The sequence below is a fragment of the Falco rusticolus genome, chromosome 15 (assembly GCF_015220075.1).
Source record: "Falco rusticolus isolate bFalRus1 chromosome 15, bFalRus1.pri, whole genome shotgun sequence".
Classification (NCBI taxonomy): domain Eukaryota; kingdom Metazoa; phylum Chordata; class Aves; order Falconiformes; family Falconidae; genus Falco; species Falco rusticolus.
Genome location: NC_051201.1, coordinates 12,175,458 through 12,202,214, shown reverse-complemented (window position 1 = coordinate 12,202,214; position 26,757 = coordinate 12,175,458). Strand labels below are relative to the sequence as shown.

The following is a 26,757-nucleotide window of genomic DNA, read 5'->3' as shown; positions in this document are numbered from 1 at the left end:
GTTAAAGCAAGCCAGAAAAAAAAAAGTACAAAAGTAAAGAAAGCATCAGAGGAGCTAAATCATCATGGCAGAGTGGTTCTTAATATAAATTACCAATTAAAAAGAGAGTAAAGTGATAAACATGTTATCAGGGACTTCCCAGTGTGGTATCCATCTGCTGAGAGTGGCAGGCAAGAAAACAAGCGTGCCCAGATGTGAAGTAATAACTACAAATTAATAATCCCAACAGACATCCTTAAATAACAAAATGTGTCTTAATAAATGATTAATTAATTGCCAAAAAGCATTATTGTAATGAGACAACTTAGCTAAAGAGGTAGCAGCTACCATACTGCTGTCAGATGGTAAGTTCTTTTGCCATTTTCCTTCGTATGTCTTGGGGAAAATCTGGTTTCTTTCTCTGTAGCCCATCATGTGCAAGGAAAAAAACCAAAAGAAAGGGGGGGGGGGGGGGGGGGGGGGGGGGGGAGAGAGAGAGCTTCACCAACAACAGCCTGCTATACTTCTCTGTATCATTATGCACAGAAAGTCTTTTGAACTAACATTATCTGGACTGCAAACCTAAACACATGAACGAAAGGAAATCATTATTAATTTTCATCTTCCAGAAAAGGAAAAAGAGAAACCTGACCATGGTACATCACATACCAACATTTTATGTACCATCAGTAAACTGAAGCCTACTCATACCACGCTGAACTCTTGTCATTAAGGCTAGGAAAAAGCAATAAACTGTTATCTGCTGGGAGAAAGGACACCACGCTGTGAGACTTCACAAACATTTTTTTTCAGCAGGGAAGAATGACTGATGAACCTCAGTTTCCATTTCAAACTGTGCTGAGGAGCAAGCTGTCACATTGACAAAGCCTTCCTTATCCATTTCAACCCTCTTTTGCTCTATCGTCCCCAACTGTCCTCATCCCAGAGCTAGTACTTCCTTAACACTGACTTGTCTATGCAATTCCCATTTAAAGAAGTAAAAAAATGGATATGCATAAGATTAATCATCTAAGGCAATAAAATTTCTATTTAAAAAATCAGACCTCTTATCAGAAAAACAAAAAAAGCGCAGTTTGTCTGAAACACTGTATATTACTAAATACTGTCTATTAAGTGAATCAAAAAGAAACTGTCTTCAAAATACTGCATTTGTCCCCTGTCTACACCAAAACACTTTGAAGTCAAAGGAAAATCTACTGTAGGCTAAGTCTCAGTCTCCTGTTTATTCTAAAACCTAAACTCAAACATACCAAGGTTTAAAGATATTCTACCTACAAATTTCCGGACACTACACTTCTAAGACAAATTGGGAAAAAGGTTAGGAAAAACTGAAACAAAATTATTTCATAATCAAATGAAGTGTAACATAATTGCCATGTCAGTCAGAGAATCAATGTCCAACTGGAGACGTTCTAAACCAGCTTTGAGGAAGATCCTATCTACATGTTCTATAATTTACTCAGATTAACAGATCTGTGCTGAAATTTAGTTAGATGTTAAAAGAGAAAAAAAACATTTGGCAGAAACTAAATGTTTGACATGATTAACAGCCAGAAGATCTAAAGTTTTGGTGTTCAAGTCCCAACAGTCTCACAAAGATATTTTTAATCTGACTGCTTGGAGTAGAAAGCATATAGTATCAAAACATTCAGACTGAATAGACATCAACATGGTGGTCTACAGCTTCCCCAGACATTCCTTTCTACCACATATAAGTCACCTTCCAAACCTGTAAACACCCATAGTTGTCCCAAATGCACACAGAATGTACGTTTCCTTTTGCCTTAATGTTTCCTTTTGCCTTAATAGCATGAAACCCACCTGCTGGATTACATGATTATTTCAACTTCAACTCAGCTTGATGTGTAACTGTTAACATGGTTGCAATTCATAAAAGTAGTATTAAGAACTATGTAAGATAAAACATCACCCAGAAGCTACTTAATTCTTAGGGATGATCCCAACAGAATCAATACAGCTAGTGAGGGACTAAGGCCTCAGATAAAATTAAAACAGATGATCCTTGGCTTCCAAGCATGAAAACCATCAAGGTTTCAAATATATGTATCACTAAAATTGGTACCTCCATTCTGTATGTCGATTTAAACAGGACAAATATACTTGAACATGTAAGTGACTGCCATTAACTATTTGGAAGGCATGTCAAACATCACCCTTTGTAAATCCTCTGATAAGAAAAAATGAATGACAGAGGATTACAAAGCTAATGACCATGGATCAAGTAAGGTCAAAGGAGCTTGAGACAACGGAGGATTAGAAAGACAGGACCTTTCATGCACTTCCCCCAAATATTAATGGACTAATAATGGCTCCTTCTCAAATTAAATGCTAGCTTTATGTTAAAATATTAATGTGTATGGCAGTTAAATTTTGCCTTCTGTTCACTCGGTAAAACTTAAAATAGTATCATGCTTTTGTGAAGAATAAATAAATAAATCCCAACAAATTAAATGGGATAAAATCTTCAATGCTACAGAAAATGTGAGCATAACCATCACTCCTTCCAGGCAAGGTCAAACAAAGAATATAGCCCAGGGCTGAGTGATCAGGTATCACTAGAGGAATTTGCTCATCAAGGACCAAGTGCCAAAGAACATACTCACGAAGTTAAGCTTTGCGATTTTGGAATTCTGTTTAGCATCTTGTGGCTCAAACTAATATATGGGATTTTTCCTGGTGTTCCTCTTTGGTTTGGGGTTGTGGAGTCTGTGGTTTTTCTTTTGGCCAACATATCTATCTGTAAATTACAAAAAATGTAAATATTGTTGAGCTGTATTCCTATTTCAAATTAGTGGTTTCAGCTCTCAAGATTGAATTTTCTGTCCAAATGTCCAGGCAGAGCAACTTAAGCTCTCCAGGTAGTCAGGGTACATAGAGTATTTTATACAAATGCACACACACTGCTGCTGAAGTTGCAGAATTTAACTGCCCAGGAGCAGCAAGAAAGGGCTGCTCTGCAGGGTAAGGTGAAATGGGAGCCAAGGCAGGCAGGGGCAGGGACCTCACAGCCACAGACCGCCATCCCAGGCTAGGACATCCCATGCTATAAACGTGGTTCATCCAACAGTCCAGTGGTCACCAAACAAACCCAGTGGTCACCAGACAAATGCGCAGTGAGGGGGTGGGTCTCGGATCAAGCGGGAAAGCAAGTCAGCAGGGCAGCGTCAGGGTGAGCAAGATGCACAGCCAGGTACAGCACACCCCCGGGGAGCTCAGGAAAGGACCTGAGCTTAAACGCAGCTCCTGGGACATGGGCCAGAGGCCACAGACAAGGCTTGTGACAACCAACTGTCTGATCCAAGATTAGCCAGCAGCATGGTGTCAGAGCTGGCCTTGAACACGGGCAGCCAAACCCAGGGAGCAGGGTGCTGCAGGACCATTATTGCACTGCAAGACCTGACAATCGTGTTGGGCAGGCCAACCCTAACGAGATGGGTAACATCCTGCCAACCTATGAGGACTATCAGGCCTGAATGATCTGTGATCTCTTCTCTACTCCTTAAAACCAACTTCTGCCTGTCTTTAAACCTTCCTTTAAGAGTTCATGTGAGGAACTCACCTGAAGTTGAAATACAAAACAACAATTACCTCCTCTCTTGTCCGGGGCCTACAAGTACAGCAGAACCCATACCATAAAAAGGGCACTTAGCACTATAGGTTCGGGTTTTCCTGCTGCTACATTCCAGTGACTTCTGCTTCCAGAAAATACATAAACTATGTTAAAACTAAGTCTACAAACTATTCAATAGCCACAAAAAGATACAGAGTGAATAAAAGCAACTAGTAACTACTGTGTACTCTACAGATTGAAGTTAATTTTATTGTAGCACTAAAATACACAAAATATTTATTATTTCAAAGAATACCAAACTATGGATTTATTTTTTTTAATTGGCATCTATATTAAAAAAAAAAATCATTAAATTTACAACCAAAATATGTCCAGTCAAAAAGTACCTACAGCATGTAGCTGCACTGGTAATGGCAATAGTGGTAATAGTTATTTGGCCACATCGCTACAATAAATCTTAGAGCTCAACTGCAGCTTTGCCAAAAAACCCAACCCTGCATGCCAAAGAGGTGTTCATACTGCAAATGCCCCTCAAAGCTACCCCTGACACAGGAAAACGTGTATCAGTGCCAAGACTATGGTCACACAACACCGTTCTACTAAGAAATGCTCTGAGTAGCGAGGAGTGAATCTGTTACATTAGTAGTTAGTTCCCATCCCTAATGGAGTGAGCTAGGTTAGCTCATACCTTCAACAAGCTGCAACTCAAGAGTGAGAAAATCCTTCTTCTTCTATGAACGTGTGTAAGATTATCTGGATATTGAGATGCTTAAAGGTCTGGTTGCATCTGGAACAGTATTTACTTCAATGGAACACCAGCCCTGGACATATTGCTGTGTTGATTATCCAGGACAGAATTGGGAGGAAGCAAACAGAAAAGTATTTAAAATTCTATTTTAGCTGCAGAGAAAAAAATGGACACATATGCAGCCTGTTACATATCCTTTGTGTTCCTCTGAATAAAAATTAATTCAGGAACAGGACATCTCCTACAGAGTCCCATTTATGAACTAAAGGATGAGGGCTGCCACATAAACCAGGAAGAAATGCTGCTGAATGTTGCCTTGTTACCATATACCAGTCTTCTTGCTGCTACTTTGAAAACGCTCCACCAGCCAAAAAATATATATATATCCGTTTTTCTTCCTAGAGAAGTAGTAAGACCCCTTGTGCCACAATGCTTTTAAGCGCTCTTTACTACTTTAAGTAATGAAGTGCACATTACAAATGAATCATAATAAACTATATTGAAAATATAAAGGACAAAGAGGGTAGACATTATATGCTAAAGTATCTAAAAATCTTGTGATATCATTGCCTGCATTGAAGAAGAGGTTAATGCCAGAATTAATTATTGGTTAATTTTCAATTCTCAGCTACCAAGTGGCAAGAATTAGGGGAGTAGAAAACGAAAGAAATATTATTAAAAGAATTGATACCAACTTATACAACTTGAATATAAATCAACATCTGATACCACAAGCTCCAATACTAGAAAACCATAGCTGCTGAAATATTTATGGTTATGTACACTGTAAAATAAGCCAGTGCAACTGTTAACAGCAAAGCAAACAAACTGGAGAAAGAACCTGAACTTACACTTCTATTCACAACAAAATTCAATGTAACCTTCCCATGCTTTAATTCATCCTGAGAACTCACTGCTGTAAATACTGGGTGTTTTTTTCCTGGAGCTTTTGCAATCTTCTATAGTTCTTCCTTATTTTAGACTCACTAGAACATTAGTTCTGCTAGCCATCTTTCTCCTTCTCCTATCCCATCCTTTTGGTTATCCTTTCTCACATTACTGAAGTCTGGATTGCAAGGAAGGGAAGAGACATAACTTTCTAAATCTGTTTCAAATACCTATGCATTTTAACTCCTATTAAAAGGAGAATGTAAGAATTCTGCAACTAAAAAGTTTTATATGTGTCACTATTAAGCTTCATCTGATTAAAAAACTAGTGCTAATACAAGTGCCTTTTTTAATTTAGGCTCCTTTAAACAAAGAAACTTAAAATCACTCCATCTAAAGCACGCCATTTACACTATCCACAGTTAATTGCCATCTACCTCGTCTCACAGTCAGAATCTAGTTCTACACATTTCTAAAGAGATTATTATCTTACGACTTCATACTACTAGCAGTAATATAACAGGCTAGTAGAAAACACTCCAAACCATTTAATAAATAATAAGATGGTGAAAAAAAAAATCCTGAAAGTAAGTTGAAGTTGGTTTGGGTTTTTTTTAACTGCATGAGCAAGCACTGCTATGAGCAAGCATTGCTTTGGAAATGGACTCTGGCATGGCAGAGTGACAAGCTTTGTCACAGGCAACCTTGGACTTCTATATTGAGACTAGATAAGAGCAAAAACAATCACAAAGGTGAGATTAGCAGCAACCCGGGGCAAGGTTAGCTACCACTTTTCTAACATCACCTTCTCCATCCTGACAGAGGGAGCTGTGACACCTACAAAGTGCTGAAACTTGAGCTACGTGACAGAGTGGGTGAACATCCCAGAAGCATACTCAGATTGACCCGATAGATTTTGTCACCACCTCTGAGTACTGACATCCCTTGCTCAAGATTGAGTAGCAAAGAAAGGACACAGAAAGCATTTGTGTTTTGGAAACTGGCCTGTCAATCTCTTGGTTAGCAGCCAAAGCTCAAGCTGGAACACAGCGCAAAGCCAGCACAAGTGACCGACCTGAACAGGCTGCAGTGACAGGTGACAAAAACCAAATGAGAACCAGAGAAGGATCTGAGAGTTGTTCCTCAGGACCCAAGTGAAATGAGTTGCTGATCTAGCCTGCTTCACAGAGGGAAGTATCCGCATCACTGAAACTGTCAGTATCAACTAGAATCCCTGCAGGCATCCTCAGGGATTTAACAGACACCAAGGAATAAACTGTCTCCCGCTCCCTATGGGCTGCCCCTCAGTCAGAAATCAGAAGAGATGAGGAAAGGGCTCCCAAGGAAAGCTTTCCATCCCCCCGCCTGCGCTGCTCTGCGGCTCACACACGTTACTCTGAGCAGTTGCACTGCTGCGAAGTCAGGTATTCACAAGCACCAGAAACCACATAATACAACCCCCCTTTCCAAACCTTTCCAAGATGAAAACAAGCCAACCACCTCATCCCTGCTGATACAATTTCCCCCAGAATACTCACATTCCAGACAACTGTCAGAACACTGTTACAATCACAAGCGACAGGAAAATAACAAGAGACAAGGTGAGTGTACAGAGACATCCATCACGCAGTGAACAGAAACTATGCTTAAACTAAGCTCTGTTTTCACTGGTGAAAAATATTAACCAAGATGACAATTCAAAATTATAAAAGAATTTGAAAAACTAATAGGTGAAATCGGCCAGAGATAAATGAAACGAGCTATTCTACTTAACGCGAGTAAGACCCTGTGAATGAGGGCAATTTAAACCACAAACGCGCACATCGGACCCCTCCGATTTTTAAAAAAAGAGCAGCCCCTTCCACACAAAGGCACCAATCCTGCAAAAACTCACATCGCGCTTGTGATTCAAACTTGCTTAACTTTAGTAACGACTCAGCCCTCAGTGACTTCAGCTGCACGCTTCAACTTCAGCTCTTACGGGATCAGAGCGACGGGAAGCACCGCGGCAGAGAACACCTGTGTGTAAGAAGTGCGGTGCATCCCGCACGCTTTGTCTCAACGCGTCTGTACCACGAGCGAACGCTGCGGTGCCGCTCGCTGAGGGGTAAGAACCGCAACAGGTGGAGCAGCCGAACTCCGCCAGCGGCCCCACCGCTCCCCGCGCTCCCACGGCGCGGTACCGTCCCCGTCCCCTGCCGCGTGACGCCTCCCGTCACCGACAGTGCTGCGACGTCCACGACGTGAGGAAGGCTGCCTCCCGCACCGCGCTCAGCTACCGCCAGGCGCCGGCCGCCCCTCAGCGCACACACCGGCCCGGCTGCCCGCCGGGACGCGCGCCCTGCCGCGGGGGCGAGCACAGCCGCCGCCCGCGCCCCCCCCGCCCGCACCTACCTCGGCGCTCCCGGACGCGGACGACGATCTCCCAGGCGGCCGCCGCCTCCCGGTCCAGGCCCGCGGCCAGCCTCACCTCGCCGGTCTCCCGCTCCACGCGCACCGGCGACTCCTCGACGGGCGGCGCCACCAGCTCGAACCAGGCGGAGGCGAAGCGCGCCGGGGCCAGCGCGGCCAGGCGGCTGCCCGGGCGGGCGTCCTCGGGCAGGGAGAGCGCCAGCGGCGCGGCGGCGGGGCCCGGCGGCGGCGGAGCCCGGCGGCGGCGGCGGCGGGCGGCGGCGCGGGGCGGCGGGAGGCGCTTGGGCTGCGGCAGCACCTCCAGCTCCAGCGGCTCGCTGCGCAGCGCCGGCCGGCCGCGGTCCCGCGCGTAGAGGCGCAGCGGGATGGGCGCGCGCAGGTGGAGCAGGGAGCGCACCAGCACCACGCGCCCGCTGCGCGGCACCACGAAGAAGTGCGCGCTGCGCGGGAGGGCGAAGTAGCGCAGCTCGGCGTTGGCGCCCGCGTCCGCGTCCTCGGCGCGCGCCTGCCACACCTGCGACTTGAGCGCCAGCGTCTCCTCCACGCGCAGCTGCGTGACGCCGGGCCGCGGGCCGCCGACGAAGCGCGGCGCGTTGTCGTTGTCGTCCAGCACGCGGACGGTGAGGGCGGCCAGCTCGGCGGGCGCGGCGCCGCGCGGCACGCAGCGCTTGCAGCACAGCCCCAGGCGCAGCGCGTACAGCGCCCGCGCCTCGCGGTCCAGCGGGCGGCGGGTGCGCAGCCAGACGCGGGCCGTGCGGGCGTGCAGCGACACCTGGAAGTGCGAGTGGCCCTCGCCCAGCAGCTGCAGGCGCCAGCGGCGCCCCTGCACCTTGGCGCACCAGGGCTCGGGCCCCAGCCGCGTCAGGGGGATGCTCAGCCCGCGCACACGCGTGCCCGCCGGGCGGTTCTCCGCGACGTGGCCGCCGAACGAGGGTGTCCGGCGCGGGGCGGCGCGGGCGGCGGCCAGCGCCCAGCACAGCAGCAGGCAGCCGGCGACGCGCCGGGCTCCGCCGGGGCCCATGGCGGCGGCGAGCGGCGGCCGGCCGGGCTGGGCTCCCGCAGCGGCGCGGCGAGTGGGCGGGCGAGGAGGGGCCGCGGGGCCGGGCCGGGCGCGGGGCGGTGCCGGTCGCCGCCCTGCCGCCTGCGGGCGGGCTGAGCCGCCTCCGCCCTGGGGTGGCCCCGCCGGGGCACGAGCCTCCCTTCCTGCGCCAGCGGCCCCCGCCCTCCCCACAGCCACCTTCGGCCGCGTGCCCCGGGCATCCGGGCGGCGGCCCGCGGCTCCCCCGGCGCTCGGGCACCTGCTGGAAACGTTGTCCTGTCGGCTTCTGGATAGCTGCGCTTTGCAGAGTCCCGCTCTGCCCCACAGCTTGTGCCTGAGCGATGGCACTGGCCTGAAGGTACGTCCTTAGTCACAACCAGCTCCCTAACACCTCCAGATTTGTAAAGGTAAAGCAGATTTTTAGGTGAAATGCAGCTTAACTAGAGGATGTTGCTCGTGGTAAACGGGGAGAAACAGAATCCAACGTTTCTTCAACAGCGTTGAACTTTCGGCGCCAGTGAGTAAAACTGAAAGCCCAGCAAGACTGAATTTCACCGCTAAAGTTGACTGACTACCTAAGTCAGGTAGGTGGCAGGAAATGCTACTATAATAAGCAGTTCCTCTCCAAAACAGAATCGTGCTTTCAAGAGTGAAGTCAAACACAATATAAAATGGGCTCATGCCATACATAAATCACTTAATATTAATCATGCCGTACATAAATCACTTAAGATTAATTCCGAGATTAAAGAAAAGCAAAAAGAGATACTCTGTATTAGCGAAATTTCTCAAATGTCATTAGACTCAGGTGAATAATGGTTACTTTTCCTATAATAACTTAGGTGTTAGGTAAATAATGGTTACTTTTCCTATAAAACAGACACTGCATTTTCCTTATACTTCCCACCCACAACTGCAAAAAACTTTGTATGCGCAATATCGTACCTTCCTGATTAGCCTTTTACAGAAGTTGGTAGCCTTTATGGGGAAATGGGAGTCCAGGATCAAGTAGGAAGACTGAGAGAGACTCTGAATGAAAAATCCAAGTGCTCTACTACCACAAGAGCGACCTTGCATTTCATCCTGCAAGTAATTAACAGAGATACAAATCATCAGCTTCACGCATTAATATATTGTCTCCGTTTATGGCTCATACTGTGTCTGTCCTTTTCCAATCAAGCAGCACCCTACTGTTGGCTGCACAGTAGCTGTGCTCGCCTTCCTCCCCTTTCACACCAACAGTCAGCAGCGATTTCAGACTGACAAATTTCTTCGGGGTCCAGGGCAGGGTAACTCCCACAGAACGGAACAGGCACAAGAACTTCCAAAACCAAAACATCTATCCCTAACATGCACTGAAGCACAGAAGAGGGTGGAAAGGGCTGACGACACGCCATCCTGAGATGGAACAGTGCTACATTATGTATTATGATAAAGCTCTGGTGGCCCATCAGAAAGGCAGAACCACCTACCTGGAACAAAATAAATTGATCTAGAGTACTAAACAGGAATTGTTTCTCCCATGCCTCAAACATGCCTGAGATTTCAAGCACTTTCAATTCTACTTTGGTATAAAAGCCATGGTGTAAGAAGCTGCTGTATCTGAATTCCAATGCAGGCATGGATGTCTTGATTAGGATGAAATAATAAATGGGTCAATCTTTCATCCATTTCTCTAACAGAATTGAATCTTCATTTTAATTAGCAATAATAATAATAGCCAACATACATTCTTCAAAAAAAATTAAAATATTACAGTTATATTGATGTACAAAGGTCAGATAATGCAAATTCTTACCAGAAGTTTGCTTCACAGAGTTAAAATGTCCTTGAAATCTTTGTATAGATGCACCCCCCTAACCCCCTATACAGGATGTTATCTTCAGTGCTTTTGTGGTGGCTTTTTTTTTTTCCCCCCAGACTTAGAAAATGTCTGAAGTCTATGGCTTGTGTACAGAACAATGGGCGATACAGATTGGACTCAAGGTTTTATATGGCTCCAAAATAAAAGGAACTTTTCCAACAGTTCCCTGACTAGTAAGATGCTATGAAGAATCTACAACTAATATTTGATCAAAATTTGATCGAGCCATTTTGTGGGATCATTTCAGTGAGTCCTGTTTTCTACATCCACTAGGATTTCTCTCTGTAAAAAACTGTGAAAATATACCAGGAAGACCACTACATTTTGAAAGTTCATTCATTTCTGCATCAAAAATTCAACAGACATTTGAATTAATTTAGACACATACATGGTTCTAACTGACTTTAAAGATGAGCCTCTTTCACGGTTTCACATGCAGAATTCAACCTACCTTATTTTAACCAGCATGTAGACAGAAAACTCAGAGATTTCACAAGGGTTTTTTAGGAAAATAGAGGCTTTATACTGTTGTTTGTTAAAAAATAAAAGGTTATTGATTTTTATAGTTCACTGCCCTATGGTAATCGTAGGCAAATACTTGAGACTCTAATCCTATTACTGACTCTACAAATTAGTGGGAATCTAAATTGGTGCCCTGGATACTTGTACAGTCAGAATCTTTCTGGCTTCAGCCCATCTCCACAAGTTCTGACCATATGGGCACCAACTTTACAATGCAAGCTCCTCAGCTCTTCAATTTCACGAGTTTCTTGAGATAGCCAATCTAGAGAGTATAATAAACTTGACACATTGTTTGCTTCCTTTTCCTGACTGTTCAACAGCACTCTCATCAGGGTTCTCTGAATGTTCCAGACCATTCTCCCATTTATAGCAATGCCTTCTATTTCTGTTAGCTCTAATTTTGGATTTGACAGTCAAGAAGCACCAGCTATTGCACTAAAGCAAGAATTCTTTTCTTGCTCCTGCGTTGAATTACCTGTGTGCGTCTTTCAATACAGTAATTAGAAGTTTCCCTCTTTTTTTCTCTGTAAAAGCCAGGACAAGATAGTCCCTGTGCTATTTTAGATGGCTTGTACATTGTCACGTTTTATAACAACACTTGTAGCTCCATTTTCTCAAATGCAACTGCAAGTGATAATCCTTTCCTGTATAATTTTGTAAACTAAGCCTAAATTATTCAGAAGTACAGCTGCTGTTGTCTAATCCTTGCTAGCTCTTTATGCAGCTTTCCCACTATACTTCACATTTTTTTCCTGGAATCTAGCAGCTGAATGAGTGCAAGAAACACCTTCTTATGCAGAATCCTTCCTCCAAAACCAAAAAACTGAGATATTTTCAATATCTTTCAGTATTTTATAACAATTACTTTCCAGTTCATTTCAACCAGCTGGAAGCCCCTTTCTGCTCTCAAGAACAGTGTGCGATATACAAGTCCAAGAAGGTTAGAATAAATGTTTTAATTACAATAATCTATGTAAGTGGGTATACTTATACAGTCAGAAACACCTCACTACATAATTTATCGTTAAATTAATTGAGCTATACATACATATAAAAAAAGTGAAATCTGAGCTGTGCTGAAATCAGACAATAAAGTCACAATAAATTCTCACTGAATAAACACTCTAATGGTTCATTCTGTTTTCCCTGGCTGGTGCCTTACTACTTACCAGTTTAATTACATTATTAATAATCTCAGTAAATAGCTTGAAAATCTTTACAGAAAAGCTTTTCTTAAAAATCCTAAGTTTTCACATGATAAAAGTTTTTTTATTAATCAGAATTTTTACTTACGTGGCTGACAGAGTCAGTTCGCTTTTTTTAAAAATAATTACTTTAGTAAATAACTTTATATACTACTCTCTAAACACCCATCTTTCTCAAAACTGTGCTTCATCCCTATAAAGGCCTTAATAAAAAGTCTATGTGAGAAACAGACTGCTGTTTTTGCATTCAATATATAAAACAGAATGAATGCATAAGCCTGACACTAAATCTTAGTAAACCTTGCTTAGAGTATTTTTCAATTATTTGTATACATGCAGTAAACAGAAAAAATCAATTCATTCTTGCTTGGATTTCTTATTTATAAGTGTAATTCACCAAAATTTCAATATTTTTTGTTTTGGTCAGTACATTTCTCTGGGTTTCAGATTTCCATACCATTTTCACCTCAGCAGAACTAATGAGAACACATTGTCAGAATTTGCAGATTTGGCAAAGAAAACTTATCTGGTTCAATTCTGCCAAGGTTCCAGCAGAAGCCGGGCAGGTTTCTGGTGAGCTTCTCAGTATCCTGCCTAAAGGGATGTTGAGAAACCTGGCCTTCCAGATTGTGCAGTTCTGGGAAGCACTTCATATGGACTGTAGCCCTATGGCTTGGGATATTAAGGCCTCCAGGGTTTGGAGCAGACAACTGCTACAAAATCAGGGAGCCCAAATCTGCCAAAGTCAGTAGCTCTGAAAGGCACAGATGGACTGACCTAGATCCACTGTAACACTCTTGCACACAGATTTTCTAGGTTTGAGAGGGGTTTGCTTGTAAGCGGTACAAACCAAATTTTTAAATATCACCCATCAGCACATTTAACAAAAAGGTACTTACAACAGGTTTATATAGAGTATCCTTTGAAGATAATGTTTGTTTAAATGACTGTGTCACACTATGAACACTGTGGCAGTACCAAACACTGGTGTCTGTACTCATTTGAAGTGTCTTATACTGTACATCAGAATTAGCAAGTGTGTCAGATCAACAGTTATAAGAAATATTCTGGTTTAGTGAGTAATAAAGAATGATATACTACCTACAAAGGCAGAAACTGCCTTTAAAGTTTTAAAGTAACTAGCTCATCTTCATCATTGAAAATTAAAGAATCTTTTGAATGATACAAACCTAAACTAATATTTTGACTTGGCTGACTTCCACCTCAAGCTCTTACATGTTAAAAAATTAAGCATATTATTTCTGGCAACTTAGAAACCAAAGCTTATGGCTGCAATCAGGGCATATGGAAAACCTATACAAGAGAATACAGAGAAAATACCCTTGTTTCCACAGCCCAAGGAATCAGTAAGGAACGATGCCTCCATGAAGGATTCATCAATCCTCCTTCATGTTATACAAAGGTGTGGTGAGACAACCTGAAGGCAGTCGGTCTACCCCTTATTTAATTCTATTGTAAATAATTTAGGTAAAAGACTGCTCAGGCAGCAGATCGCCTGCTTTTCTTGTGATGCAGTTATAACATTGAATTTTGTCCTGCTTCCACAACCCTTTCTTGGAACAGCTGCTAGCTCACCTGTGTGTGGAGTATGTAAAATACTACAGGGGTCAGCTCAGATTTTCTCACCATACTTTGACCTAAGCAACAGTAAATGATAAAAGTAAAAAAGGAGCAAGCACTACTTTTTGTCCCAGTCTCACCTTGCCTTTCCAAGCTCTGGTCTTTTGATCACCTTCCTTTGCAGCATTTGGTCCAATCTGGCCTCCTTTTACCCTTGTGACTCTCTTTGCATTTCTATTCATGAAACAGCAGCCTAAAGGGGTACCAGACAGTGAGTTAAAGTGGATTAACTTAAATGTTTTAAATGCGCATCTTCTATTCCACAGACTCTTAAGTAAATATTTAGAACCAATACTGTTCCATACCATTTAGAGTCTCTGCCATAAACTAGAACAAAATTTAATAGTTACAATGCAATAAATACTTCTCTTAACAATGAAAAAGAAAAAGACCCAACAAATCTAGTGTTCTTCTTGTACCTGTGTCACTTCCAAAAACAAGTGAAGAAATAGCAATTGTTTATCTTTGTTACTAAAGAAAGCAGATATTCAATACACAGGAGAGAACTTCTAGGTTAATGCATTTGATTTTTACATGGTAGTATCTTTTGATAGAGCCACACTTCAAATTTATCAGATCCAAAGGATATGGAAGAGTTTGTTTAGGGTTGTTGTGGCAGGAGGTTAAAGCAAAAATTAATTTTGTGGGCAACAAGGGTATACTACCATATCTAAACTTAGCAAAAGTTTTAAAACTCCTAAATTAATACTTTCAGAAAAGTGCGAGTATCTAGCTTTATTACATAAAACAATACTACTGGCAACTACAATAGTTTAACTTAAAGAGATATTTCTAAACTGTCTGTTCCCTATTATTCATAGTTCAAGTGATTTACTTCGGAGCTGTGGAACGTGTTTCAGAATAAGCAATGTTCAGCTGCAAATACAGCTAAGGAAGCAGCACAATCCTGACCTTATCTTACCAGAAGTGCCTAACATGCTCAGCTAGGCTGAATACAATGGTTCTAGATTGTTAATACAGTCGTTCTGTTCAAATTAATTCCTATTTTGAATCTGAAATACAGTAAGAAAGTCCTTAAGATGGGACAATAAGACAGTATAGTCAACATTTGTCATTAATCAAGCCAACAAATAAGTAAGTGCTTCATTTTGTAGGAATGTAACAATACAGTAAATACTATTATAGGAGAATATGGTGCTATATTACAATTCCAAAAGAAAAACAGGATATTGTTTTAATCTATAGTTCACCCCTCATTTCATATATGTGCTGATAATGCAGAGTTCATGTTTTATTGGCTTTGCTGTGCTCCAGCTCATTAAACACAGCTGCTTCACGTGGGCACAATTACATTACCCAGAAAGAGAATGAACAATCTAAGGTATAAGGTTTTAGCCAAAAAAACCCCAAAGCATTCATGCTCTAATTCTTGATAAAGGAAAAGGAAAAATACTGCTGATGTTTAAAAAAACCTAAGGCATCAAAGTATACAAAGCAGTAAAAATCACATTAAATGTCTTCAGCCAGGTTAAACTATTGGCACTTCCACAGCAGAGCAAATCCATGAGTGATGACAACCCTAAAGTAGGAAAAACATGTATTAATTTCACTGCATTTTCCCATGGGCTGAAAGTTCCGCATGAACTCAAGTCTTTGCAGGCGTTGGGCTTAAGACCTGATTCAGTTTCTACTGAAATCTGTAAGATACTATCATTGACTTCACAGCTTCAGTATCAGACTTCAAATATATATAGCCTAACAAAACATTTGAGTGTGCTTCTCAGATTTGATGGCATTATATGGATTATATTCCTGCAAAATATTTGTTGTCTATTCTTTGAAATAAAAGGTAATACAAAAATCTATCTACAAAAATGTCATGAATATTTTTCCTTTTTTCATTCCTGTCTTTTACAATCTGAGATCTCCTCACGTCTGATTCACATGTCGACATAGTTTCATTTCCCGTTCTATTCTAATGTGCTTTGATATTGTTGCATACAAATCTTTGCAAACTCATGACCCAGACTGGCAACAATGTTTCTCAAGACCGTGTTTGTTTATTCAAAGTCCACTACTGAGGTGCCCATTCAGATTGTTGCATTGCAAATAATCCTTGTTAACCTTAGTGTGCTTGTTTATAGAGCAATAGAAATTAAAGGATAAATTTTCTGTGCCTTCAGTGGGCTTTGGAACAGGCACACTGTGATCACATAATAACTAATTAGATGGTTAAAATTCACTGTTAACAATTTAAGATCATATATTTAGTTTCCACTGTTGATATTTTTCTTTATTTCTCTCACATCAAATACTGAATTCAGTTTTCTTTTTTTAAAATATTACTTTTTAAAAATTGTCTTTCTTCACTTTCTGTGAAGTGGAAAAATGATGCAATGCTTATTTTGAAGGCACTGCAGTGTTTGCTAATTTTCTTTTTAAATTCCAATGACAATGCTTATGTGGTTAATTTTTACTAAGATTTTAATTTAGGCCACAGATGACTAAGAATGATTTCATCAAGCAAGGAATTCTAGTATATCTTCAATCAGAAGTACTAAACATAAAGTCTGCAGAGTGTTTTCATAGCTGTAGGTATTTTATTTTATTTTATTTTATTTACAGCTGCTTGAGGAAGGAGATGTTTTGTTCATTAGCTTATTCACGCATTGCCATTCTTCTGTTATTACTACAATAGACTGTCATTTTAAGGATGATTATGAGGTTAACATAAGCATTGCTGAAAGAGACACACTGTTTACAGTGATTAAAAACTTGGGGGAAAAAAACCAGAGACGTTTCTAGAGCCCTCTAGTGTTTAAAATTAAGTCTTAAAGGGCTTGGGTAAGATCCTGCTTATCAAAATAAATATCCTTGAGATTTTTGCATCTCTCAAATGGTATTGATAACTTTTCCTGTCCCTCGAATGAATTACTAATATACATACAGTGAATTATTATTTGAAACCCAACTGATATTGAGCATCTTTTACAGCTGGCAAATGCATTCTTAAAGAATACAGAGTATTCCTCTTCAAAATATTCTTCTTCTGCAGTCACATTAAAAAAAAATGTTGTTACTTTAGTGCCAGAGTGAGCTGTTTTTCATCCATTTAAAAAATTTAATTCTTCTAGAAGATTTCAGGAAATAATTTTTAGATTAGTTTCACTAAATTACATAGGTGTAATTAAAAAAAAAAGAATCACAGTAACAAACAGAGTAACAAAATGTTCCTTTAGGCAACTGTCCTCTTTCCTAAAAGATTAGCCTGAATATTACATGCATGATCAGAATCTAAATTTTCAAATGGAATGGATCATACACACATCTAATCAACATAAAACCCTAACTAATGGAATGCAACAACAATGGACATACACTCAAGCATGAACATTTCCAGTTTCCCAATCTCAAAAAACAGCTGGTGTTATTACTTTTATGAAGGGTCTCGGTTCACACATCAACTGTCCCTTTCTTCATGCTTAGCCTTTCCATTTTCTGCCCTGTATCTTCTATGTAATCTTTACCTGCTTATGCACCCTAACCACCTTTACACCAGCAGCGTATACAACTGCTAGTACCAAATGTTGTAAGCATTCAGCAAAAATTATTTGACTTGATAACAACACAGACTAAATCTACCTGATAAACACCCCATATTACTTATGTGAGCCCAGTATAGCCACACCAGTCTAAGCCAATGAGGTAACAATGAATCTCATGTTATTTAGCAAGGTCTGATGTGACTGATAATGGGAAGAATTAATGCTATTAGTTTATCAGAATATAGAAGATACAGTATTTCTAGAACAACATATGTCATGTTAATAAACAGCTTGAGATGGCTGAGTATCTTTAAAGATTCTATAAAAAACCCTAGAAGTATTACCATATCAGTTGTGTTTAAATCAAACTTGCCTTTTAATGACATGAATTGTAACTCCTATTGAATTTGCTGATATTCATATCTGTGAAATTCGACCTGATGCCTCAGGTAAGACAAAATTGTAGCCACACAATGCTATATGAAACTTAACTACCACAACAGAATCCTATTTGTTGCCTTCTAAGCCGCCAAGCAACAAAGCCTACATATTGAGGGTTTTCAATAGCCCATTTTGCACTGGAAAATTTTGTCTGTTGAAGTACCTCAAAACAGGGTATATTAAAAAAAGGCTCTTAAAATGTATATTTTTAAATTACACACTATACATTCATATTAAAAATATATCTGTATTGTATAGAGAGATTCATTAGCAATATATAACGTTCTCTTCTATACACAGTATGTTTGTTATGTAATGTAGTTAACATAATTATATAGTACTTACATTACATATGATATACCATATCTACTAGGTTGCACTGTAGGAGATGCACAGTTATCAGAAAATAAGTTTAAAAAATAAAAAGTCTTTTAAAAGCATTTCTTTTCTGTTTACTGTTCTTCATCAATATAAATGACACACAGGACTCTGTGGACATATCATGTGTACAAAAATTTCAGGAATCCACTATTTCTGCAGCACAATTGAAAGTCCTGAACACTATGAAGCAACCTAACCAGTACTGAAAAACACATATCTGTTCTTTCATGTTTTCACATTAAGAGCTGTCTGGTTTACAGAGGTAATGATATATACCTCTACGCAGATGAAAAAGAAACTAGGCAGCTGACTAGCCAAAAATGATACACAACCTAAAGCACTGTGCTACATGTCTCCAGATTTTTTTTAATGAACCAAACTCTTCTTCTTTGCTTCCTGAATCTCATATTGTAATTGACAATAACTACGCCACCTTCTCAAAACATAAAAACTCATCAAATGCCAGCTCGCTGCTAATATACTCATTTAAAACAACTTATTAAGACATAACCTTTAAGTGTGTGAGCAAGCAATATGCAATCAAACACGCAACACAAATATCTATAAAGCTGGATGAAGTATTAGGATTATTGCAGCTTTCTCTGACTGAAGCAAAGCATATGGCGGTATAATGGAGCATGAATTTACAGCAGCAGAGATGTATGCTATAGATTAAAGCTTCATCTGTGAGAACATACTGCACAGCAAAAAACCCAATTTTTTTGTTTTCTGGTTTATGGCGGGATGAGCAACAAAGGTCTTTTGTAGAACCAGGGCTCCCTCTGCTGCTAACGTGGAAATAAGCGCCAAAACCGTCCTTGAAATCCACAGAAAACGCCCTCCTGAAATAGACCCCGACTTTACATTTATCATGGTATAAACATGCTTCTCAGGCTACCTGGATAGATGCAAGGTTTTCAGGCAGGACCGAGAGGCTGCCATTTGGAGCATGCAGCATGGAGAGTTCCAAAGGAAATTAATTCCACTCCACTAACTGTCTGCATTCACTGCACGAGTTCTTAATTAAACAAGCACTAAGATACATTTTGTTACTTTTTAAAACTAGGCCAGAAATACTCGGTAATACAACTTTATAGAAACCTCTGTTTTTAGGAAGTTGTGGCTTATTTATCCTGTTGGGGTTCAGGTTGTTTCTTTGGTTAAAGTATGGGTGAGAAACATACAGACTTAAAGAACGTGTGACTGACCAACAGTAAAAGCTGACATGTGAGATGTCAAAGCCACTCATTTAATGTGACTGAGGCTATGAAACAAGTGTGTTGACAATAGCCACTTTGTACCTGGTCTGATCAAGGCCAGTACCCCACCCCCCCACCCCCCGTGAGCTTCCCATGCTGTGAAGAGACCCTGGCCCTGGCTGAGGGGCATGGAGCCGTATCATTTCACATTTTTTTCAGTCCCGATGGCCAGCTGTGGATTGCACTTGGAAGCAGCTGTCACAGCACAGTACACTATTTCTTGGGGAGTCCAGAGGAGCAGCGCTCAGGGAAATACCAGTCCATGTTGCACAGGCGGGAAGCTTAACCAGATCGTGCCCCTGCACACACGCTTTTTTTTGAGGAAATCAGAGGACCTACAGGAGACACACAGCTGAAGCGCTGTCAGTCCAGGGTCAGTGGTGATGATAACAGTAGTAGCCTACAATGATACAGATACCTACCAAACCAAAGCTGTTTCTATCAGCCTAGCAGCAGCTCGCCTGGCATAGCGTACCCATCCTGCACTGAGTTGTGACAGAAACAGAACCAGAGCACGAACTGCCCCGACCCAGCCCGGTTCAGACTCCTGGTATCGGCAGCTTTCCAGAAGGGGCTGCGATTTCCCGCCCTTTCTCCTCACAGCATCACCACTGCCAGCTATACTGTGCTGGGGAAGGGAGCGGCGCGCAGGCTCGCCAGCCTGGCAGGCCGGGACATTGCGCAGACAAGGTAAGCCCACGCACCAGCAGCTGGGGCAGCACCGCCAACTGCTGCGTGGAGCGGAGCTGAGGAGAGCCGGGGGCCAGGGCGCAACCCCCAGCCGCAGGGTAGGGCCGGTAACCGCCGCCATGTTCCCCAGGCCCCAGGCCCCAGGCCGGGAAGGCGGTGGCGCCTCGAGAGGGCGGGGCCGGGCCCCAGCGCAGCCCCGCCCCGCGCCCGGCAGCGCGTTCGACGGTGGATTGATAGGGCCTGGCGCGGCGCGCGGGCGCGGTACGGTGCCGGCGCTGCGGCTGCGCGGCCGCCCCTCAGCCATGGCGGACGAGGAGCTGGAGGCGCTGCGGCAGCAGCGGCTGGCCGAGCTGCAGGCCAAGCACGGGGTAAGGCGGGCTGCCCGCCCCCGGCCGTGCCGCTGCCTGCTGACGCCGGGCCGGGACCGGGCGGGATCCCTCCGGCTGCGGCAGGGCCTGTCCCGCCGCCCGCGCCGCTCCCGGGCCTGTGCGGCGGCCGCCTCGCAGGGACGCGGGGGAGCAGCGGGGGTGCGGGCGCGCCTTGGGGGGGCCGCGCCGTGAGGGGGCCGGGGAGCGGGGCCGGGGAGCAGGGATCGGCCCGACATGCCCGCTGCTGTGCCGGGAGCCGCCGAGGGCAGCCCCGGTGCCTGGCGCCCGGCGAGGGGCAAGGACCGGCCGGGCCCCTCCGCCCCGCTCCAGCCACGGGAGCGGCCGGAGCCGCCATCGCCTTCGGGGCGCTTCGGACCTGCCCCTGCTGCCAGCCCTGCGTACCCCGGCTGCTGCCCGCGGCTCGGCGCATAGGTGTTCAGGCCTGCCCCGACCTTTTTCCTCACCACTCAGTTTTGTGGAATACCTTCACCAGGGTTTTCAGTTGTCTCTCTTTCCAGAGCAGAGGTGTATCAGTCTATTCCGTTGTTCCTGTGAAGGGATCTTTCATACCTATGATCAGCCCAGTTTCCTCTCTCTGTATGGTTTCCCATTCAGCTTTCATGCCTTGAAATGTTGCCTATACAATTTGAGGTGCAGATTCAACCTAAACTTCATTTTTTTCCTCTTTTTTTATTATTTGCTTCTAGTCATCTCGGCTGCCTGTACTAGCCCCAAAATACCATGCTAGGAATGTGTTTTCTTCTTTTGTATTGATAAATACAAAGCATTACATAGAATTTCCTTTGTCCTTAGCTTACTTCAATGGGTTTAAAATGTTTTTTGTCTGTGTTTCAGAAATTTGGGAAAGTTTATTATCTTAGACTTAATGGGAAGGCCTCTTATGTCCAAACCTACAACAATCTGTGGAATGATCCAGTAGCACTAGCCATCACGCTAGGTTGTGTTACTGCTTTGTGAGGAAGGCATAGTATGGTGTATTTATTTGCTAGAGCAGCAGATTTATTTTTAGGATCTCATCTGTGGTCAGGCAGGGTTTAGCAGGCAGGTTTAGCTTACACTGACTCTGCTGGAATACTTAAACTTACTGTCCTGTGTGGAATGTTTTTGGATGATCATATTTATTCTGATCTCATTCTTCAGGATCCTTCTGGTGATCCATCGCAACAGGAAGCAAAACAGAGGTATGAGAACTATTGACTTCCAGTCTAACATCTAGTCATTTTGAACCTTTTACTTTAATTTAATGAAAGGATAGCTAAAATCTGATTGATCCAAGTGTGGCTCCCAAGCCACGACTATGTTAGGATGTCTAGAACAGAGCTGTCAGGCTGAACCCTGACTGGGGTGGGAGGGCATGGGGGAAAACAGCAGTAGCAGCTTGTTTTCACTTTGGGACTCAGCTGAGTGCAATAACCTCATGACCCTTAGTGATATAATAGGATGTTTTGGGGAAGCATCCTCACTCCCACTGTTATCTGCTTCTGGAACATGGAAAACCCTTGGCTTTCAGGGTTGGTCAGGGCTGGTCATATAAGATCTCGAAGGCTGGCAGAACTCTTTCCAAACTGGAGTTTTGTCCAAGTGATGAGTTTGGATTTGGCTCTCTTAGCACAATGGGAACATGCTTTACTAGTTGATTTTTCTGGGACATCTGTTGTGGGTAGAAATATGAAACAAAAGGATTTGTGTCAGAGCCTAGTGTTATGTTTAGCATCTGTTCCAAGTGGAAAACTGAAAATAAGTGTTCAAAGAGGTAGACTTTGCACACAGTCAAAGTTTGTATTCACTGAAATGCATAAACTACAATTCCAGTTTTGCAAATACTTAGATACTTTAAGTATATAAAGACTTACTCCATAACGATGTTTAGTTCTGTCTTGCAATCACATGGTCTATTCCTTATGCCTGCTCTACCAAACACTGCCTTTGGTTGAATTCCACATGGAACTGAATACAGAATCTTCACAGTGGGTAGCATGCCTTTTGTCTTGAAGATGTAATAATAAACAGGAAGAAAGCGTAAGTAGTAAATTCCATCTTGATTTCTTGGAAGGTGTTGTCAGCTATGTAATTTTGTCAACATACATAAAGCTACTCATGACAAAATGCTATAAAAGAAATCATGTAAATGTAAGTAATTAAGTCTTCTGTAGAGTTTACTGTTTTGTGCATATTATTTTAGGTATTTGAAATCCCACTTCTAATGTGTGGTTGATTTTTCATTACAGGGAAGCAGAGATAAGAAATACTATTTTAGCTCAAGTTCTTGATCAAGCAGCTCGTGCAAGATGTAAGTATCCAATTAAATTTCTAATAAAAAAATTCTCATCTAGTATGTTCCAGTGCTGCTCAAATCAGCATATATGTGCTTGTTCAGAGGCCAGACTAGAAAAATACATTGCTGATTGGAAGATAAAACTGGAACAGCTTTTCAGTTGACAGTATCAGTGATTGGAGGGGAGGGGGTAACTGACATCTGAATGATGTTAATAATTATTTTTTTTAATTAATAGTAGCAATTGTAGTGAGAGTCAAAATTAGGAACAAACATTTTACAAGATAGTTATGTTTCTTATTTTAACTCTGTTTTACATTAAATTGAAAAAGGCATTCTCATTTTTGCGTGACGTTGGCATGAAGAAGAGCTTCATAAGTATGTTTGTCACTTTGTAGTTACTAGTGATGGTGTCTGAGTATGTGTTAAAACTAACAAAGCCTGGTTTTCTTGCAGTAAGCAATTTAGCACTTGTGAAACCAGACAAAGCAAAAGCAGTAGAGAATTATCTTATACAGATGGCAAGATTTGGACAGCTAGCTGGAAAGGTGAGTTACGTTTTTCTAATTGTTTCTTGCAGATATTAATTTTCAAACTTAATCCGCTCAAAAAAAAAAAGAAGGGGGGGATGTTTTCAATACTTGTAAATTAAATAACTGAAAAAAGCAATTGAGAGCTTCTAAATACTATAATGTAACACCTTTTACAAGAAGGGAGAGTGTGATTCAGTTGTTCAATGCTAAGCATCTCTCAGAATGTGTTTATATGGCTTTTCTTTTGCTTGCCTAGGTATCGGAACAAGGTTTGATAGAAATACTTGAAAAAGTGAGTCAGCAAACGGAAAAGAAAACAACAGTAAAGGTAAACTTTTATCTGCTAAATGTAATTTTCATTGGTTATAAAATAGAGCAGAAGAATTGCATGTATTAAGACTATTTCAGTTCAGGGTAGACCTTAACTTTGTCTTTACCACCTCTTTTACCTACACTGATAAATGCTGGGATTAAATCGTAGCAGTCCTTATCAACAATCAAACTTGCAGATACTGACACTGGGATATGGGTGTTCTGTCGTAGACACTACCCTGTGTCCATCCCGTACCATTATGGCCAGGCAGGGATGTGGCAGGGTGGGGTGATGGCGTGAATGTTCTGCTCCCATGTAAAGTATTCATTGTTAAATGCATGGAGCTTGAAAGGCTTGTTGTATGTTGGATTTACTGTGACCCTTCTGTTCTCGTGTCATTGTATTTCATTTTAGTTCAACAGAAGGAAAGTACTGGATTCCGATGAAGAGGATGATTATTAATACTACTGTAAGACCGTCTGCCAAACAAAAGGCCTGGAAAAAGGCAACATGCTGTTATCAGGCAGAATGCAAGATCTGAAAATGTTTACGCTTCTTTTTTTTATATATATATAAAAAGGCCAACAAATGAACTTGTCTTGTAAAGTAAATCTGAGAAGGGGATTTTATAACTTAAAATTTTTGTAGTAGAAGAGGCCTGAGCAGTGTGGGGCTCCCCACTGCTTCATTAGCATGGACATTTTGTTGCCCCTTACTCGGTGTGTAAGCTATGCTTTCAGCAACTGCACACACTTAACTTGCTGCTATTGGAGATACCATAACCTGAGGAGGAGCCAAGTGTAAAGCTGGCAACAGACACTCTGGGAGTTTAAAGACTTACCTCGAGGCTCTGAATCTCGGAACTGTTAGAAACGAGATTTCCTGAGCCCCTGCAGGAAACCGATCCAGAGCAAACTGGCTCTGAAGTCCTTACTGGAAATCTATAAAATAAAGTGAAGGTAACAAAGTAGTGTTTGGATCAGAGGACTTCCTATCAGGCGGTCCGTGTAAAGAAATTGTAACCACCACACAATTCAACTGTTCCCCTATGAAATAATCAAGCTATCTCAAAAAAAAGCAAGTTAAATGTGTAACACAGCACTGTTCAGACACTTGGTATCGTATATTCTTAAAACTACCTCCATTTTTTTAAATGGCTGGAGTGTTTCTTACTTTGAAAAAGACAGTTTTCCTAAACTTTCTGCAACTCCCGCATGCGTAAAATAAAACCACGCTTGTGCTATACGTTTCTTCAAAAATATGGTTATGGAAATAAGTAGGATAAATACTGTAACATGCTGATAAACACTCTACCACGACAACCCCCTTTTCTGATATAATTTAACAGGAACATGTATGATCCCAACTGCAGTGGTTTTTGGAACAGAATAAAATTGTTTAAGTGAGCAGTAGTGGGTGTTTTTCATCTTGTGTGAATGCGGTTAAAAAGTATTTAAACAGTTATTTTTGTTTCATTTGGACTAGGCTGGGCATTTTGCTTGTGTGTATTTGTGATTAGGATTCCTTAACTTTAGTAATGTTGTGGGTATATGCTAAATTTCTTGAGACTAATGACCCTTTAACAACGTGACTTTTTAAGCCAAGGTGTGCTGATAAATGGTTTAAAAGTTTTCCTGTTAGGGCTGCAGATATATCCTAAGCATCCAAGCGTCACATTCATATTCCTAAGTTTATCAAATCCTACTTACAGCAACATAAACTTTCTTGCCTTGCTGTTCTCCTAAAACAGCTGTTCCAGAATATCAGTTGTCAAAATCTGAAGTAATGCTTTGGGGGTTTATTCTAATTTACAGCCTTTTGGAGGTTAAACGGGATGGTACAGTAACATGCTTTGCAGACAAATTGTGTTACAGAGTTGACTTCAGCATATTTGCCCTGTAGATCGTTAGGGGAAGCTTCCAGGGGTACTAAATCCTATCCCAGTCAGCCTTTGGTCATCGTATCTTTTAATATTACGGTATTTTTTTAATTACAAGCTTGGTTAAGCATGTTTAAGCATATCAAAGGAAACTTGCGAATTATTTCATTTACCTTAACATTTTTTAGTTACCTTCCATAGTTTATGGTAGAACTGTTTGGCATTGAAGTGTTTGGTTTTGGGTTAGTGGGGGTTTTTTTCACACATATGCTATACATCCAGAATGCTTGGAAAGAGGTGTTGTCCTAGACTGAACACTGAATAAAACTGAAGCATGATTTGGTCACTTAAGTAGCCTCAGGTTCACAAGGGTAACTATTCTGATACTGGAATACAATAGAAAACTCAGGTTAATTCTAATAAATTTGCACATTTTCTACAAAAGTCTAAAGAAAAATATATCCTGTTAGATGTCTTAAAATCCAGATTTTGTTAAAAAAATACAGTAGGTAGTAAGTACCAAATCTGCGTTACGTTGCCTTAGTAAGCTACTACTTGTTTTTCTTGCAAATTTTACATTTCAGTGGGGTGGAGGGGTGTAGTTTTTCAAAGGCAAGTACTACTTTAACACTTGGCCAATTGTTAAGAGTAAAATTAACCAGTAATTATATAACCATTCATATCAAGGCAGAAAGTCAGGAGGTGTTGCAACTGTGTCATCACTTGTATAGAATACAATAAAATACTTTATGCTTAAAATACAACGGTGTTGAATAAGTTGTTTTCTGTAGCCCATTTGTTCTTAACAGGAAACAGCAAGTATCTAAACTCAGAGGTCACATCCTCCGATACTTAAGCTATATTAAAACTTGTTTCCAGAGCTATTCAACCACACTATGCTTATTATTAAGGATTAAGAATAGACTTAATGGTGAACTCGGTGTCATTGTGCTAACTCATGTTCTGCAGTTACAGCGGTACATTCTGTATGTATACTCTGTAGCATAGTCTCACCAATATTAAAAACCTAATACCCTTTTTCTCATCCATATTGTCTATGTTCTTAATGTTCTTAAGACAAAAGAAGTCATAAGACAGGAATCATTTAGTTAAAATGCACAGTACAGTTAAAAAAAGCAAAATTTTCACTATGTGGTTTGGGAAATCGAGAGTTACGGAG

General features: G+C 41.8%; 2 protein-coding genes and 1 long non-coding RNA gene across 8 annotated transcripts in view; 2 read left to right on the top strand and 1 right to left on the bottom strand.

Moving 5' to 3' along the window:
• Positions 1–8,672, bottom strand: part of LOC119157655 (neural-cadherin-like) — a 68,393-nt gene extending 59,721 nt beyond the window's left edge. For all 6 annotated transcript variants that reach the window (XR_005107623.1, XR_005107622.1, XM_037408729.1 and 3 more), the window contains exon 1: positions 7,623–8,672. Coding sequence is in view for 4 of the 6 variants with exons in the window: in XM_037408729.1 (XP_037264626.1) it covers positions 7,623–8,661 (1,039 nt within the window). In the remaining 2 variants the exon portion in view is untranslated. The remainder of the gene's footprint in view (positions 1–7,622) is intronic.
• Positions 8,673–8,739: 67 nt separating this feature from the next.
• LOC119157886 lies at positions 8,740–11,102 on the top strand. The gene is made up of 2 exons (XR_005107692.1): positions 8,740–9,263; positions 10,600–11,102. It is a non-coding gene; the product is annotated as an uncharacterized LOC119157886 (long non-coding RNA).
• Positions 11,103–20,434: 9,332 nt separating this feature from the next.
• PDCD5 (programmed cell death 5) lies at positions 20,435–25,100 on the top strand. The gene is made up of 6 exons (XM_037409274.1): positions 20,435–20,556; positions 21,718–21,758; positions 22,806–22,867; positions 23,309–23,400; positions 23,642–23,713; positions 24,113–25,100. The coding sequence occupies exons 1-6, from the start codon at positions 20,491–20,493 to the stop codon at positions 24,158–24,160; spliced, it is 381 nt and encodes a 126-aa protein (XP_037265171.1). The 5' UTR covers positions 20,435–20,490; the 3' UTR covers positions 24,161–25,100.
• The last annotated feature ends 1,657 nt before the right edge of the window (positions 25,101–26,757 follow it).

Coding starts and splice junctions, on each gene's coding strand:
- PDCD5 (XM_037409274.1), top strand. CDS start 20,491: ATGGCGGACGAGGAGCTGGAGGCGCTGCGGCAGCAGCGGCTGGCCGAG. Junction 23,401..23,641: donor TTGGACAGCTAGCTGGAAAG/GTGAGTTACGTT, acceptor TTGCTTGCCTAG/GTATCGGAACAAGGTTTGAT. Junction 23,714..24,112: donor AAAAGAAAACAACAGTAAAG/GTAAACTTTTAT, acceptor ATTTCATTTTAG/TTCAACAGAAGGAAAGTACT.